The sequence below is a fragment of the Gloeophyllum trabeum genome (genome assembly GCF_000344685.1).
Source record: "Gloeophyllum trabeum ATCC 11539 unplaced genomic scaffold GLOTRscaffold_00011, whole genome shotgun sequence".
Taxonomy (NCBI): domain Eukaryota; kingdom Fungi; phylum Basidiomycota; class Agaricomycetes; order Gloeophyllales; family Gloeophyllaceae; genus Gloeophyllum; species Gloeophyllum trabeum.
The window spans coordinates 1,060,368-1,075,800 of NW_006920420.1; the positions used below are offsets into that span (position 1 = coordinate 1,060,368).

A 15,433-nucleotide genomic window follows, 5' to 3' on the forward strand; every position below is an offset into this window, starting at 1 on the left:
GACGGGAGTACTTCTATCTCTGTGTGAGTGTGCGGGAGCTAGAATTGTAAACGTACGTCTGTGATGCAGACAGACAGACGGGTTCCGCTATGGCGTGTTGGTATATGCGCCGAAATCGCTCATAAATGCTTATGGGACTGGCACGAACGGGGTGAACACGATTCGACTCGCGGGCGTGATATCTTGCGCACTCGGGCTACTATCGAGCGAAGGATGGAAGCGGGGCGCATGCCCTGTGATACAACGATGCATTTAATATTTCAGGCGCGTCACAGCCGAACCAAAATTACTGCGGAATACAACTATCATCCGCTACAGATTGGTGTCAGGCGTAGGCCGTCGCGAGAATTTAATTACATCCACTTACATCCAGATTGCACTGTGAAGAACGAGCTCTGCGCAATGCCTCCGTCGGAATCGGTCACTTCCAGCGACAGTTCCACATCTGAGCATGTCTTATGAAATTTGGCAGAGTCGAGATGGCAATAAAACTACCCACCCACTGATTCCGTTACAGTCCAAACGTACGAAGTCCCGCTCACTCCCTCATAATCGATGGGAATTGGGTGGGCGCCCGCTCGAATGCTGCGGATAACTGTCACTCAGCATATGCTACAATAGCTTGTCTCGAAAGCACATACGTCTAGTCGCCGTTCAACATCGCAAGTCAACTACGGTGAAGGGACAGCAAATGAAGATGACCATGACGAACCAGCTGGTAGGACGCTGACAGTGCCGTCAGAAAAACGCCAAAAAAATACGAAAATATCCCTACTCACCGACTCCTCCGGACCAGCTAATGTTGAATGGCTCGCACTCGACGGCATCTGCACTTCAAACAGAAGACACACAGTACCCCAGCTGAGTGCACTCCGGCATAGTCAAGTTACGGTGTATTTACAATGAGAGGGTCGCCTACAACACCAGCGACGAAGGCAGCTACAGCTATGAGGGACAAGAAGGGAGACACTATGATCGTAGGACGTCCGAGAGGTGATGCATAAAGGCCACAGGTAAGCCCCTCTAGAGGCGATCTTTCAGAGAACCGAATGACAGCACCGAACACTTGGGAGGCAATTGTATAGAATCAGTGATCCTGGGCGCTCCCCCTCCCCCTCCATTCGCGCACGAGAGCAAGCCGTGACGAAAGGCCCGTAGCCTGCTGAGACTATTCGTGGTTCTTACCACCGAGCCGGCGTGCACGTCCACTATGGATAGTGGCTTGATTATATCGAGAGGCACTCATCTGCTGATAGTCCGCGTAACGCGACGTATAATTAACGGCTGTTGGAGCGGAAGATGCTCACATGGTGACCACATTGAATGCAAATGCTAGAGAGCAGATCATTGTTGGCAACACACATCACTCCAGGTGTCATCGCGCTGAGGGGTCGTGAGCTCACATGTATCATTAGAGTCAAAAAGAAGCATCGGCGCATATCCTGCTAAACCAGCGATTAAACGCTAAGCTAAGGGATATCACATCTGCACTGAGTTACTGCGGAATGCAGCTATCATCCGCTGCAGACTCATGTCAACCCAGGCCGTCACGGCAGTCTAGTATACACGTCCCACTCACATCCAGCCTGCACTGTAAAGAAAGAGCTTTGAGCAACGCTCCCGGCAGAATCGGTTACTTCCAGCGAGAGTTCGTCTCCTGCATGTGCATCGTAAGTCGACGTTTTGGTGTAATGCATTCACAGGAGTGCCCACCTGCTGGCTCTGTTACGGTCCAAACAAAAGAAGTGCCGCTAACGTTCTCCGTGTCGATGGGAACAGGATGGCTGCCCGCTCTGATGCTGAGGGCAGATGTCTCTCGGCATACGACCAAAGAATCCAGCATTTAGAGACCATACCTCTATTTTGGTGTTACCCAATGCGATGAGCCTACAGGTCAGTCATTGCAGAGGGCGAAGGGACAAACAGACCAATCGGTAGGGAGCTAGTACTGCCTTTTAAAAGTTGGGAATGTATAGGATGGGTAGGTGGACTGACCGACTCCTCCGGACCAGGTGATGACCAACGCCTCGCATTCGACTGCATCGGAGCTAAACAGGAAACGCGTCTAATCTGGCTGCTGAGGGCATATACATCCGGGAAATGAACTTACGGAGTGTTGATGACGAAGGAATCACCTCTGACATGAGCAACCAAGCCAGCGATAGCTATCAGAGACACAAAGGAAGACCTCATTGTGGCAAGAAACGTTGTATGGATTGGAGAGCGTCGCCGTCGATGACTATTCTTATATCCATCATGCCGTATCTCAGAGATCGGGCAGAGGCGCCGACCATTAACGTAGCGACGACGTGCTTTTCGCACGGGGCCTCACGCTTGGGTTCGTTCGTGTACAACATTGTTCCGTCATAATGGCGATGTACAGCCATCTATGACACTCCTGCAAGCTGCTGTGCTTCTTCTCGTCCCCAGGATGGCTTGTAATGTCCTATAAAGAATTAGCTCTCAAGCTTGTGCAAGGCGGGAACTAAATTGTACCGAAATCATGTACAAGGCCGATTTATGGGGTGCTTGAGGAGCGAGAACTTCCCCTCAGGACACCGGCTGTACTACGACACTGGTGGTGCCCAACTCATAGACATCCCGAGATGATTCCAGTTTTCGATTGTTCGCTAATTGACATTGTACAATCAGGTAGTTATTGAGGGGATTGTAACTCGGAAAGGCGTAGGGGAGGGACTCATCGGGCAACAGTTGAACAGAGATCCTACTTAATTATGATTACATGTAGGTTGTACGGTGAGCGACTGTGAGAAAGGCTTACATCATCTTCAGTCTGTGTTATAAAATTTCGAGGACGACTCCTCCGTCCATTGTTGTTTGTCACCATCAGGAATGCTCTCGTAGTGGGTGTACCAGGTGAGCGCTGAATGTCTTCTTGGTTGGCTACTTGTGCCTGCTTTTATGTTGTGATGAGTGTTTTTGCTGTGCACCAGACCAGAGCGTCAGCGTTGCGGATAAATTCCCAGACCTTCTTCATAATACGCTATGGAGGTCCTGATCTTTTCTCTCTTGAATTCTTTCGCGTTTTGGAAAAGTCCAGCTACTCATACTATTGAATCACAGCACAGTTATGTAGCGGAGTAGCAGTCAGAGTCCGCGCCGGAGGGAGTCGCTAGTGGTCCTTTAGGTTCATCAGTCAATTTTTGTGGTCCTCCTGGCTGTGTCCTGTCGTACTCCTGGTTCAGTAAATACATCTACAGCCTGCTCGATATTCAACACAACAATCACTTGCATGGTGCCTACTGGCTGTCCAAGCAATCTGACCGATCTAGTCATGGCTGGTCGATGTCTAATAAGGATACATTAGGTTGGTACTTCTGAGTCATAGATACTTTTGCTGTAAGGTATACACTATCGCCCCTTGTTCCCGTCTGCATCTGCTTTTCAGCCCATTACACTTGCCAACAAGGCCATCCGGATCTAATGGCATAGTTGCTAAGCTATATGATTGTACCAAAGCAACAGGTGAGACTCACAAATAAGCCATAGCGCATCTGTCGGAAGTAAACCGCGCGGCGAGAGTCGAAGTCAACCTCGGGATCAATTTCTGCAGTTCGCGAGACATCAGGCAGGGATCACCACATACACGGGTTTGCTACTCACCGTTGACTCTCGGCAAGGGATGCATTACTATCATTTCTTCCTTCGCCCTGGATAGCATTGCGTGGTCGACTCGGTAGGCATTCTTGACAAGGTCCCACTCCGCTTCGCTGGTGAAGCGCTCCTTCTGGATACGCGTGACGTACAACACGTCCGTATCAGCGAGAACCTCTTCCACGGACTCACACTCGAATACCGGAATACCGGCTTTGCGTGCTGCCGAGACAACCCTCGGGGGCATGCGGAGGGAAGGAGGGGATACGAAGTTCAGACGGACGGAATAGAAAGAAAGCAGGGTGACAAGACTGTGGACAGTTCGTCCGTTCTTCAAGTCGCCGAGAAGCGTGATAGTGCGACCGTTCACCGTGCCAAGCTCCGATCGGATAGTGTAAACATCTAGAAGTGCCTACGAAACATTATCAGAGCGGTGTTAAACAGAGAGGGAGTATACATACCTGCGTCGGATGCTCACCAACACCGTCACCGGCATTGATGACAGGAACGGGGGAGAACTTCGCTGCCAGCTGGGAGCTGCCCACATCCGGATGTCTAATCACAATCGCATCCGCATAACAGCCCAAGGTTCGGATCGTATCGGGCAGACTCTCGCCCTTTGTTACGGACGAATGGCTCGTGTTGATTTGTACCACTTCACCGCCGCAGCGTTTCATGGCGGCATCGAAAGAAGAACTCGTGCGTGTCGAAGCCTCGTAGAAGAGGGTGCAGAGAACCCTCCCCTTCAAAATGTCTAGGGTACCACTACGCTCGACCTGGAGCTGCATCTCATGAGCGAGAGCGAACAGATCGTACAAGTCCTGGGCGTTAAACTGCTTAACAGAGAGGATGTGCCGGCGGTGGAAGCTAGGGTGCGACATCACGTGCGTGAATAGGCTCGGTGCAGCAGGAGGGCCATGCAGAGTCGCAGCAGCCGGTGTAACTGCAGAAGGTACGACAGGGGCACCAGGTGGTTGGGATGCAGTCTCAATCGCCTTGGTCGGTGCAGCTGTAGTATCCACCTTCAATACCGCGGTGCCTTGATCGGTTCTGGTGTGACTGATTGTCGCACTCGAGATGTCCCTGCCTGCAGCACTGCTAGAGAGCTTGCCATCTAGGAATACCGTCTGTCCGTGAACGACGACTCGATGCACTTCGCCAGCCACAGAACGGTCTTCAAGAGGAGACCACGCGGATACGTGCTCATTGAAGGATGACTTGCGCCCTATGACGACCTCAACATGCGTGTTGGCTTGTTCTGGGAGGCCAAAGATACGGACAGGATTGTCATGCAGACGTTCCTGGATTTGTGGCAGAGTCAATCGGCCATCATAGACGGCAGTGAGAAGTAAGGGCAGAGTCTCTTCAACACCAGAACGGGCGGACGCCGGTTTCTTGAGCTCCGAGGCCATTTCGTAAGGAAGCGCACTGACTGAGAATGCATCAATGACATTCAAATACTGCCAAAGCGTTTGTTGGTCCTCCTCCGACGGCAAACATGAAGCTCCAGGGTACTGTTCTTTCGCGAAAAACAAGGCGTAAACGGAGACATCACAGGTAACTCGCAAGTTCTTGGCTTTGCTGAGCGAGATTAGGAGGATGTCTTCCTTGCTCCTCACGTCCGTGACGTGAATACTCCGGCCATTCAAGCTAGCGAGCAGCAGGACCGAAGCCAGGTCAGAGCCTTTGGCGTCTGTGACGATCAATTTATCCACGGGCCAGGAAGCGAAGTGGGAGGCCATCACAGACACCTGAGTCTCTACGCTATCCGTATGTAGAGGAACGAACAGTGACTTCACGTCCGCCTGTATTTCTTCGTCCAATGTCTTAACATTCTCTGCCGAGGCCGCAATACTTAAGGCATAGTTGCAGAACGCAGAATCCTTCACATTGGCGCGAGCTTGCTCGAGGGTGTTAGGATCGGCTATCTTATTGTTGCTACCGATAGGGACGACAACGGCAGTGGTGAAACCGGCGCTGATGCAAGCCTTCGTAGCCTCGATCAAGTCGGTACTGCCTTTGACGGCCAGCCCTGGAACAAAACTAGCAACATTGATGAGGCCCGGGAATGTATGTGTCCTGTGGGAGGTCTGGAAGTCGACGGGAGATACGTCCAGGCTTAACTTGCGGACCAACGCTTCAGCCAAGAGCTTGGCGCACTTGACGTTAGTTATCAGAGGGACGGCAAAGTCGATGGCCATGCGTCGAGTACGATATCCCTTACTCGTGTAGCTCGCGGGCCGTCGGTAGTGGTTCTTCGAAGGCAAGTTTATGTACATGTCGATGAGATTATTAGCCAAATGTTGAGCCAGGTCGTACTCCGATTTCGCTTTATCTCCGCCGTTGTCGCCGAGGGCTTCCAGATACTAATCGATATATTAGTACATGGGATGTATGGCAAAACGCAGCTCCTCACCTTGCAAGGGACGTTGTGCTCTGAGAAGAAGTCAGCAGTTCCTGCCGTCGCAAAGATGTTGTAGCCAGCAGCATGCAATTTCTGAACGACTGGGAGAAGTTCCAGTTTCTCCTTATAGCCGCCAATAGAAAACAGGATATTTTTCTTCGGAGGCACTATGCCCGTTGAAATAAGAGCCTTCAGGTACGCTTCGTATTTGTCTCTGCCAAAGCAAGCGACTTCGCCAGTCGAAGCCATCTCTACACCCAAGATAGGGTCTGCACCTGAGAGACGGCTGAAGCTGAACTGCGGTACCTTAACACCCACGAAGTCCGCGGGCAAACCTGGGTCTGGGTATACTTCCACAGGGATGCCCATCATGACTTTAGTAGCCATCTCGATAGCGTCTATCCCAGTGACCTTGGATACGAATGGGAATGAACGAGCAGCACGAAGGTTGCACTCGATGACCTTGATTTCATTGTCCTTGGCGATGAACTGGATATTGAAAGGACCCGTGACGTTCAGTGCGTTGCCAATCTTGGCGGTAGCCTCCTCGATCTGACGGACTGTCAGAGGGTCCAAGTCCTGAGGCGGGTGGATAAGTGTCGCGTCTCCGGAATGTACACCGGCGTTCTCCACATGCTCGGAGATGTAGTGCATGACCATGGTGCCATCCTTGGCCACAGCGTCCATCTCGATCTCTTTTGCACCTTCGATGTATTTGGTGATGACAACGGGATGCTCTCTGGACACCGCTGTAGCTTGAGTCAAGTAGGTCTGCAAATCGTTCGACGTGAACGCTACGTTCATGGCAGCGCCCGACAACACGTAGGAAGGCCTGACTAAGACGGGATAGCCCACAGCCTCGCAGAACGAGTGCGCCTCCTCCACAGTCGTGAGCTCCTTCCACGAAGGTTGGTCCACACCGATCTCGTCCAGGAGACGGGAGAATTTGTACCTGTTCTCGGCCGTATCAATCATCTCCGGGGACGTTCCATAGATCTTGACATTCTGGCGGTATAGTGGGAGCGCGATGTTGTTTGGCGTCTGTCCGCCCATCGATAGGATAACGCCCCGCGATCGTTCAGCATCGTAGATATCGAGGACTGTCTCCAGACTGATATTTTCGAAGTACAGACGATCGGCTTCGTCATAATCAGTACTGACGGTCTCTGGGTTATAGTTGACCATGACGGTGGGAAGTCCCTGGTCGCGGAGTGTCCTGATAGCACGCACAGCACACCAGTCGAACTCCACGGACGAGCCAATCCTATACACGCCGGAACCGAGGACCATTACGCCTCTGTCTTTGAACGTGATATCGTGTTCCACAGCATTGTACGTGGTGTAGAGGTAGTTGGTAAACGCCGGAAATTCAGCGGCCACAGTATCGATCTGCTTGACAAACGGGGCAATGCCGAATTCCTGGCGCAGCCTGCGAACGGCGAGCTCGTTGGACCCAACGCAGGTCGCGACCTGGCGGTCCGAGAAACCAAGCTGTTTAGCTTGTCGAAGAATTTCAGGGGACACGGCTCCAATCGTAGAGGACCTAACGGACAAGATTGTCAAACCGTGAAGAAAAACACGGGAGGCCAAATACGAACGACAAGCGTTGCTCCATTTGATAGATGTACTGCAACTTCGTGAGGAACCACCTGTCAATATTGGTCATCTGCCATATCTTATCAACACTGTATCCGCGGTGGAACGCAGTTGAGATAGCGAAGATCCGTTTGTCTGTCGGATTGAGGAGCTCCTCATCGACGTCTTCGACATAGTCGTTCTGCAAAGTATTGAGTCAGACTAGCCGGTCTAAGATAGAGATGATACGCGACCAACCTTGGCAAACCCAAGGAACTGATCATCGATCGCACGAATAGCCTTCTGAATCGTTTCCTCGAAGGTCCTGCCGATGCTCATCACCTCGCCCACGCTCTTCATGCTGCTGCTCAGCAGCCGACTGACACGGCTAAACTTTTTCAGGTCCCAGCGCGGGATCTTGACCACGACGTAGTCTAAGCTCGGCTCGAAACATGCGGTGGTAACCTTTGTGACCGAGTTCTTGATCTCGTTGAGAGGGATTCCAAGACCGAGCTTCGCAGCGATGAAGGCCAGTGGGTAGCCAGTCGCTTTTGATGCGAGGGCGGAGGAACGGGACAGACGAGCGTTCACCTATTAAATCATAGCCTAAGTCAGCGATGATCATGCTCAAGGTGCAGATATATCCTACCTCAATAATGCAATACTCCTTCGAGTCGGGATTCAAGGCGTACTGGATGTTACACTCCCCAACCACACCAAGGTGGCGGATAACATTGATAGCCGTCGTCCTCAGCATATTGAAGTCGGCATCTGACAGCGTCTGCGACGGAGCCACGACGATCGAATCACCAGTATGGATCCCCAGCGGGTCAAAGTTCTCCATATTGCACACAGTGATGCAATTATCCCTGCAATCCCTCACAACCTCATACTCGATCTCCTTCCACCCCTTCATGCTCTTCTCGACAAGCACCTGGGGGCTCGTCGCAAAGGCCTTCGCACACAGCGCGCGGAGCTGTGCCTCGTTCTGCGCAAACCCGCTGCCCAGCCCGCCCAGCGCGTATGCCGCACGTACAATGACTGGAAACCCGATCTCTCCGGCGGCTGCGACCGCCTCGTCCGACGTCGTCGCCGTGCGGCTCATCGCGCATTTCTCCCCGATCTCCTCCATCGCCTGCGCGAACAACTGCCTATCCTCGGTCGTAATCACCGTCTCGATGGGTGTGCCCAGCACCTTCACGCCCAGCCCCTCAAACTCGTCTTTCAGCTTGATCCCGACGTTCAGCGCTGTCTGCCCACCGAACGTGCAGTAGATCCCGTCGGGCTTCTCGTACTGGATGATCTTGCGCACGAACTCGGGCGTGACGGGCAGGAAGTACACCTTGTCCGCGAGCCCCTTGCTCGTCGCGATCGTGGCGATGTTCGGGTTCACCATCACCGTGTAGATGCCCTCCTCGCGCAGCGCCTTGATTGCCTGCGACCCAGAGTAGTCGAACTCGCCCGCCTGCCCGATCGACAGCCCGCCCGAGCCGAGGATCAGCACCTTCTTCACGTTCGCGCGCGGCACGCGCGCCTCGTTCTCCGCCTTGTTGCCTCCGGGCATGCGGATGGGCACGAGCACGCTCGTTTTCGCGCAGTCGAGCACGTTCTGGATGAACACGTCGAACAGGAACTCGGTGTCCCGCGGCCCGGGCGTGCTCTCCGGGTGGAACTGCACGGAGAAGAACGGCTTGTCGACGCAGTAGATGCCCTCGTTGCTCCCGTCGTTTGCGTTCCGGAACAGCTCCTGCCAGCCCGCGGGCAGCGTCGCGGTGTCGACCTGGTACCCGTGGTTCTGGCTCGTGATGTAGCACCGCCCGCTGAGCGCGTCCGTGCACGGGATGTTGTGCCCGCGGTTGCCGTACTTCATCTTCGACGTCTTCGCCCCCGCTGCGAGCGCGAGGAGCTGGTGTCCCAAGCAGATACCGAATATCGGCCGCTTGGCGTCCTCCAGGGCCCTCGACAGCCGGTTGATCGTCGCCTGCACAGTTGTGGGGTCGCCGGGCCCGTTCGAGATGAACAGGCCGTCGAAGGGCTCTTCGGACGCGTCCAGGAAGTCGTAGTCCCACGGAACGACCTTTAGTTCTACTCCCCGGTGGGTGAAACAGCGGATCTGGTTGTATTTCATGCCGACGTCGAGCGCCAGCACACGGAGAGTGCGGCCGGAGGGGTGCAGCAGTGGCTCAACAGTTGGCTTGTACAGACGCGGTGACTTGATGGACACTACGGCGACCAGATTCTCCTGGTTCGGATCCTTGAATGGGACATCGATGTAGTCCTCGCGCCAGCCCGCGGTGCCCGGTGGAGACGGTGCACGCGACGCAGGCTGAGAATGAGCAATTAGCGACTTTGGCCTCGCACAGCGAGCTTCGGGCTTCCTGGCAAGAATTTTGCCAAGCAAGCTACCCTTTTCACGGATTTTCTTGGTGAGCATCCGGGTGTCCACGCCATAGATGGCGGGGATGTCATTTTCCTTCAGCCATTGGCCTAAAGACGACGAAGCCAGATAGTGAGAGTAATCCTGCGAGTAATACCCAACGACGAGAGCAGCGACGTGGATCCGCGAGGACTCAAAGTCCGGCGGGAGGATGTCGGGGTTGGGGTTGGAGGTGTCAGGGCGAGCTGGCACGCCGTAGTTTCCAATGAGGGGATACGTCAAGATGAGAATCTGCCCTTCGTAGGAGGGGTCGGTGATGGATTCCGTGTAACCGACCATACCTGCAGCACGAGCATCAGTTTATACGGACATGTAATCTACGAGATTGATGAGTTCCAAGATACTGTTGATCACTGACCTGTCTGAAAGACGCATTCTCCGGCGACGCTTTTGCCTTCCTTTCCAAAGCTGAAGCCTCGGAGAACGGTGCCATCTGCGAGCTCCAGGACGGCGTCTACGGGTGTCGTATTGGCGCCATCGACCTGGGGAGGCACCGTGACCGGCGCAGATGGGTAGCCGTTTGGCATACCCGACGCCGCTCGCGCTAGTACAGGCCTAGTCGGCGGGAGGTTAGCTGAAGACGGGGGGTTCGAGAGTGCCATCGTCGGTCTACGAGCTAGAAAACTCTTTTTATTGCAGTGTCCTTGAGTACTTTTCCTCTCCACCCAGTGCGTATCGGCGGTGCAGTAAATGGCGGGGGACGGGGGAGCACTGGGGGTACGGGCTGGGTGGAGAGGAAGAGGAACGCGTTCTCAAAAAACTCCTCTTTAACGGCTCAGATCGCGCTCGCGTGGCTGCAATTCTGCCATTGCCCAGTTTGGGTATGCCCCGCTTTCGGCGTCCCCCCCGAGCCGCCGGGACTGATCGATCACGTACCCAAAACTCCCAAAAACCAGGGGAACTTCACCTTGCGCTGTGCGTCTCGCAAGTGCTTCACAGGAGCTATGCCAGACAAGTCGATGTGGCTTTTTTCCCTGAGGAGTTTATAGAATGCGGGACTTGGTATGGTCTGGCTGAATCACGGAGTTACCTCCGACAACAGGGGGGGGGGGATAGAAGATGCCCTGCATATTTATGACTTTAACCATTTCGCTATCTGGTGGCTGGGAGAAAAGAAGAAACATTTATTTTATGCTAGACAGAGCCTTCACTATGAAAAACTGTCCAGAACCATTGAATACCGGTCGAGTTGGAGGCTCGACAAATCCAAGTTAGGCAGTCATATGCCTATATCGGGCAAGGCGTTCCCGGAAAGATGATTCTGTTCATCCCGGGTTTCATGTTTATCCCATCTGACATACGCCCCAACCGTTGCCGGGTATTCCGGTCAAGATGTCTGCACTACTGGTCGACGGTTCTGTGCGAGTATCCCCCGACATTATTGAGCGCAGGCTGATCAGCCCTCCGACTTTCTTGCTTCCGCCGACGGAAAGGGGTACGACCGACTCCCGAGTGGTCATCGGCGTGGTGATCTTCCTCACAAGAAGACATCCCAGCAAAGGTGCTGATCGTCACGCGCTCCGCGACTGGCTTGAAAATGTCAAAAATGATGCATATGGGCGATTTTAAGCACTTTGTGTATGCGGTGCCTGCAGGTGGCGACGGTGATGCGACCGAGAGAGTTACTATCCAGCTGAACTTTGCTGTTTCGGTCAAGGAAGGCCCTGTTGTCCTCTGCCAAGAAGAGCACCAGGACTATGCCTGGGTCGCTTTCGACGACCTCGCGAAGTACGAGCTGACTGCGGGCATGGACATGGTCGTCAAAGATGCTCTTCAATGGGCTGAAGCGCATGCGCCACGTCAGGTGCCAGTGTCCCACTGACGGCCGTACGTCCTTCGCCGGCAACGGCTTCGTCTGCCTTACTTCGCACGCAGCTAATCCTCAGTCTGCGATTTAGGTTCAATGACGGCCGAGATTTTACAGATTTAACCATCTTTCAGAGCGTCGCTGAACGATGCATCAAATGAATGCGTATACGGGCATGAGTTGTCATTGCTGCCGGGCCACAGTATCTATTGTGCCGATAGCAATGTCACCCTACGCCGATACACGTGCGGACGATACATGTGCGTAGAGACTCATGGTACCTCAGCTCACGCTCATCCTCTGTCGGACACCCTGACTGCCCTCATACCTCATTGTCTCCCAGGATGTGGACCGGACATACATCTTCCACTGGGCTCGATTCTTTGGAATCCATATAATGGGGATGCGCATATATGGCAGAGAAGCACTCACATCCTATTCCCAATCATCTCTGAATGCCATCCTCAGTTCCGCAATGCTTCCCTGATTTTCGCAGCCCTGATGTGTGGGGGCATCTGAATATCACCAGGTCCGGAGGAGACAGTAAGTTCACGAGCTGTGATCCTTGCTATGTATCTCACCGAGAGGTAGTCTAGTCGACGTCTTGTAGCATGGAATCCGTTGATTACGCCGCGGCATTGCCTACTGGTAGGAGGCATTCTACCGCTGGAAGTGTCCGACTATGCCAAACACTCACCTGCTCCGGGTCCGACGACGCATCAGCTCTTGGAATAACACGAGGCGCATCTCCGACAAGCAGCCATTTCCGGATCGTCCCTGCTGAATTGTCCAACAGTACGGTGCCTCCGACGCCCTTAGCATGTCATTCCGTCGTCCTTGCACTCGGAATTGACGTAGTCCAAGTTGAGTTTTTAGGAGGGTCCACAAGGCACGTTTCAAAATATGTCACTTTCTCGGGCTATGTGATGAGGTCCCCTTGCATTGTGGTGGTCGTCGACAGTGGCGTTGGCAGCGGGAGCAAGCGGAAGTTCCGTCAGAGGTCGAGGTCATGAGCACAGTCGATCCTATTCACTTGCCATATATGGGATAAAGCACAGACACGCCGAGAAGGTTATGGGCGCCTGTATCTCGTGTCTTCCGCGTCGATACAGTATTACTGACAGGAGTCGAAAGGTGGCTGCTCAGCGCCGGACTCCAGCATTGATCCTCTCGAGGTGTCGCTTTCATTCTCATGAAGAAGGTTATTACTGGCGCCTTTCACGGGCGACGATTAGCGCAGGAACGTACTTGCTGTCGAGTCTGACCGCTTTGCCTCCAGGTCGATCTCGTGGAATAACGCAGTACCTTTGCAAATTGATTCAACCGCTTAGAATTCCATTCAAGAGTGGAGTACCATGGCTTTGCTTTGGCATTGGAGTGGCCGTCGGTTATGATCGCCTCCAGGCACTATGAAGACGGACTCTGCTGCAACGCCACCACGACACTTCCGTCGTCCCTGAGCTGCGTCTATGCACTGTTCCATTGGCTGGTCTTGCGATATGACGGTATCGCGTCCAACCTTTACCGTCAGCGTCATCGACGTCCACTGACGTCCGTCGTACCTCGTCGCTGATGTAGCGGGCAGGATAAAAGGCCAAGCATCTGGGCGGTCAGGACCACCGCCAACACTTCCATCGACCTCAATCACTAGAAGCGAACGCGTTCTCCTTCTGTATCTCTTAGCCAGCGCAATGTTCTCCCGCAAATTCGCTGTCTTGGCTAGCTCTGTCTACCTCGCTCTGCTCGTGGGTGCTAGCCCAATGCCTCAAGTGGACGTGACTGTCTCCGCGCTCAACCCCGGCCCTACGCCCCTGCTTAACGTCACCGCAGACGTCCCCGGCGTCGCCAACGGCACGGTCATCGTCGGTGGCTTTGGCGGCGCCGACTCGACCACGAACGGAACCGACACGTCCGGCGCCACCAGCGGCACCACCACAGCGACGAGCGCACTCCCCAGCAGCAGCGGCGCGGCCGACAGCACCGACACATCTTCAGCGAGCTCGTCCGCGGTCAGCGGCATTCCGACAGATAGCGCCGCCGACCCGGCAGCGACCTCGACTGCCGGTGCTTCCAGCGGCACGCCTACAGACGGCTCTACTGACCCGTCCGGAGACAACACTGTCGCTGCCGCCGCAGCTGTCGGTGGCACTTTAACCGACAACGGAGACGGCCCAACAGATGGCTCGGGCATGAGGTGAGGGCTTGTTCGATCTTTCCGACCTTCTTCCACTGACCTCTGTTCCCCCAGTTGCTCGCCGGCCGCGACGGTGACTGTTACTGTCACCGCCTCAGGCGCAGATCCCACCATTTTTGCCGCAACCGATGGAGCCCAAGGTCCCAGTGACGGAGGTGACCCCAGCGATGACACCGGTGGTGCGCTGACTGCTGCCGCCACTGTCAACGGCGACAACACTCCTGGAGCGGCAGATGGTACCCCGACCGATGGCGGCAATGCCACCAGCGACCCCACGGACGAGGACGGGAACGTCGTCGCCGCCTCAGCCACCATTGGCGGCGGTGACCCGTCTGCAGACGGTGCGACGACGGATGCAGACCCAGCCGCCTCAGTGTCTGCCTCGAGCGACCCCGCCGCTTCTGCCACTCCTTCCGCGGACGGCGGGGACGGAGACGCTACACCCGCCGGTGGGGATGGCACCGCTGCGACGTCGACCGCTGCAGTGGATCCAGCGCCGACTCCCGCCGGTAGCGGCTCTTCATCCAGCGACCCAGCTGCAGTCTCCCCCACGGACCCAGCTGCCGCCTCGTCCTCTGATCCCGCTGTGGCCTCGTCCAGCGCGGCATCTTCTTCCGCCTTCGCCTCTGCCTCTGTCTCTGCGACCGACACCACCGCGACCTCCTCCGACCCCGGTGCATCCGCCACCCCCGCGCCATCCAACTCTGACTCGGCCAACAACGGCACCCCCACCAGCAGCGCCGCCACCACCACGCCCTCCTCCACGACTGGGCAGTGCTCCACGGGCACACAGCAGTGCTGCGACAACGTGACGACGGCGGACGACCCCGACGCGGCGGCGCTAATCAGCCTCCTAGGCATTACCATCGCAGACCCGACGACGCCGCTCGGCTTGGGGTGCACGGCTTTACCTGCTGTTGGCTGCCAGGACTCGACGCCGGTATGTTGCGAGAACAATAATTACAGTGAGTCGCGACTTCTGGTATTCATACTTATGTGAAAGCTGGCTTTGCGCATTATAGACGGATTGGTGAACATCGGCTGTGTGGCTATCAACGTCTAAACCATTGCGCGCGCGTATTGGACTCCAAGTAGTACAATAAGACTTACTCTGTTTAATACTTTTTATAGCGAGATCGACATCCCACACCCTAAAATACGCATTGTACTTTCCGTACTGTTGTATTGACCTTATGTTGTACTACTCCTCTGACTATAATTATGATAGTATTTCGCGTGAAATTGGACTCCAAGTAGTACAATAAGACTTACTCTGTTTAATACTTTTTATAGCGAGATCGACATCCCACACCCTAAAATACGCATTGTACTTTCCGTACTGTTGTATTGACCTTATGTTGTACTACTCCTCTGACTATAATTATGATAGTATTTCGCGTT

General features: G+C 54.5%; 4 protein-coding genes across 4 annotated transcripts; 2 read left to right on the forward strand and 2 right to left on the reverse strand.

The window, feature by feature from the left end:
- Positions 1-1,379: 1,379 nt before the first annotated feature.
- Positions 1,380-2,249, reverse strand: GLOTRDRAFT_100870 (uncharacterized protein). Its single transcript, XM_007870298.1, has 6 exons — positions 2,111-2,249; positions 1,996-2,048; positions 1,929-1,942; positions 1,714-1,801; positions 1,580-1,657; positions 1,380-1,521 (listed from the first exon to the last, which is right to left on the reverse strand). The coding sequence occupies exons 1-6, from the start codon at positions 2,191-2,193 to the stop codon at positions 1,496-1,498; spliced, it is 342 nt and encodes a 113-aa protein (XP_007868489.1). The 5' UTR covers positions 2,194-2,249; the 3' UTR covers positions 1,380-1,495.
- Positions 2,250-3,282: 1,033 nt separating this feature from the next.
- On the reverse strand, positions 3,283-10,770 carry GLOTRDRAFT_63880 (carbamoyl-phosphate synthase). Its single transcript, XM_007870299.1, has 9 exons — positions 10,390-10,770; positions 8,244-10,312; positions 7,853-8,185; positions 7,618-7,796; positions 6,032-7,562; positions 4,077-5,981; positions 3,625-4,027; positions 3,498-3,568; positions 3,283-3,441 (listed from the first exon to the last, which is right to left on the reverse strand). The coding sequence occupies exons 1-9, from the start codon at positions 10,631-10,633 to the stop codon at positions 3,406-3,408; spliced, it is 6,771 nt and encodes a 2,256-aa protein (XP_007868490.1). The 5' UTR covers positions 10,634-10,770; the 3' UTR covers positions 3,283-3,405.
- A 593-nt stretch (positions 10,771-11,363) lies between these two features.
- GLOTRDRAFT_131486 (uncharacterized protein) lies at positions 11,364-11,853 on the forward strand (the record flags this gene model as incomplete). Its single annotated transcript, XM_007870300.1, has 2 exons — positions 11,364-11,466; positions 11,516-11,853. The coding sequence occupies 2 exons, from the start codon at positions 11,364-11,366 to the stop codon at positions 11,851-11,853; spliced, it is 441 nt and encodes a 146-aa protein (XP_007868491.1).
- Positions 11,854-14,801: 2,948 nt separating this feature from the next.
- Positions 14,802-15,095, forward strand: GLOTRDRAFT_45987 (uncharacterized protein; the record flags this gene model as incomplete). Its single annotated transcript, XM_007870014.1, has 2 exons — positions 14,802-14,997; positions 15,055-15,095. Coding segments are annotated over 2 exons (237 nt in total), but the record flags the coding sequence as incomplete, so codon positions are not given.
- Positions 15,096-15,433: the final 338 nt, after the last annotated feature.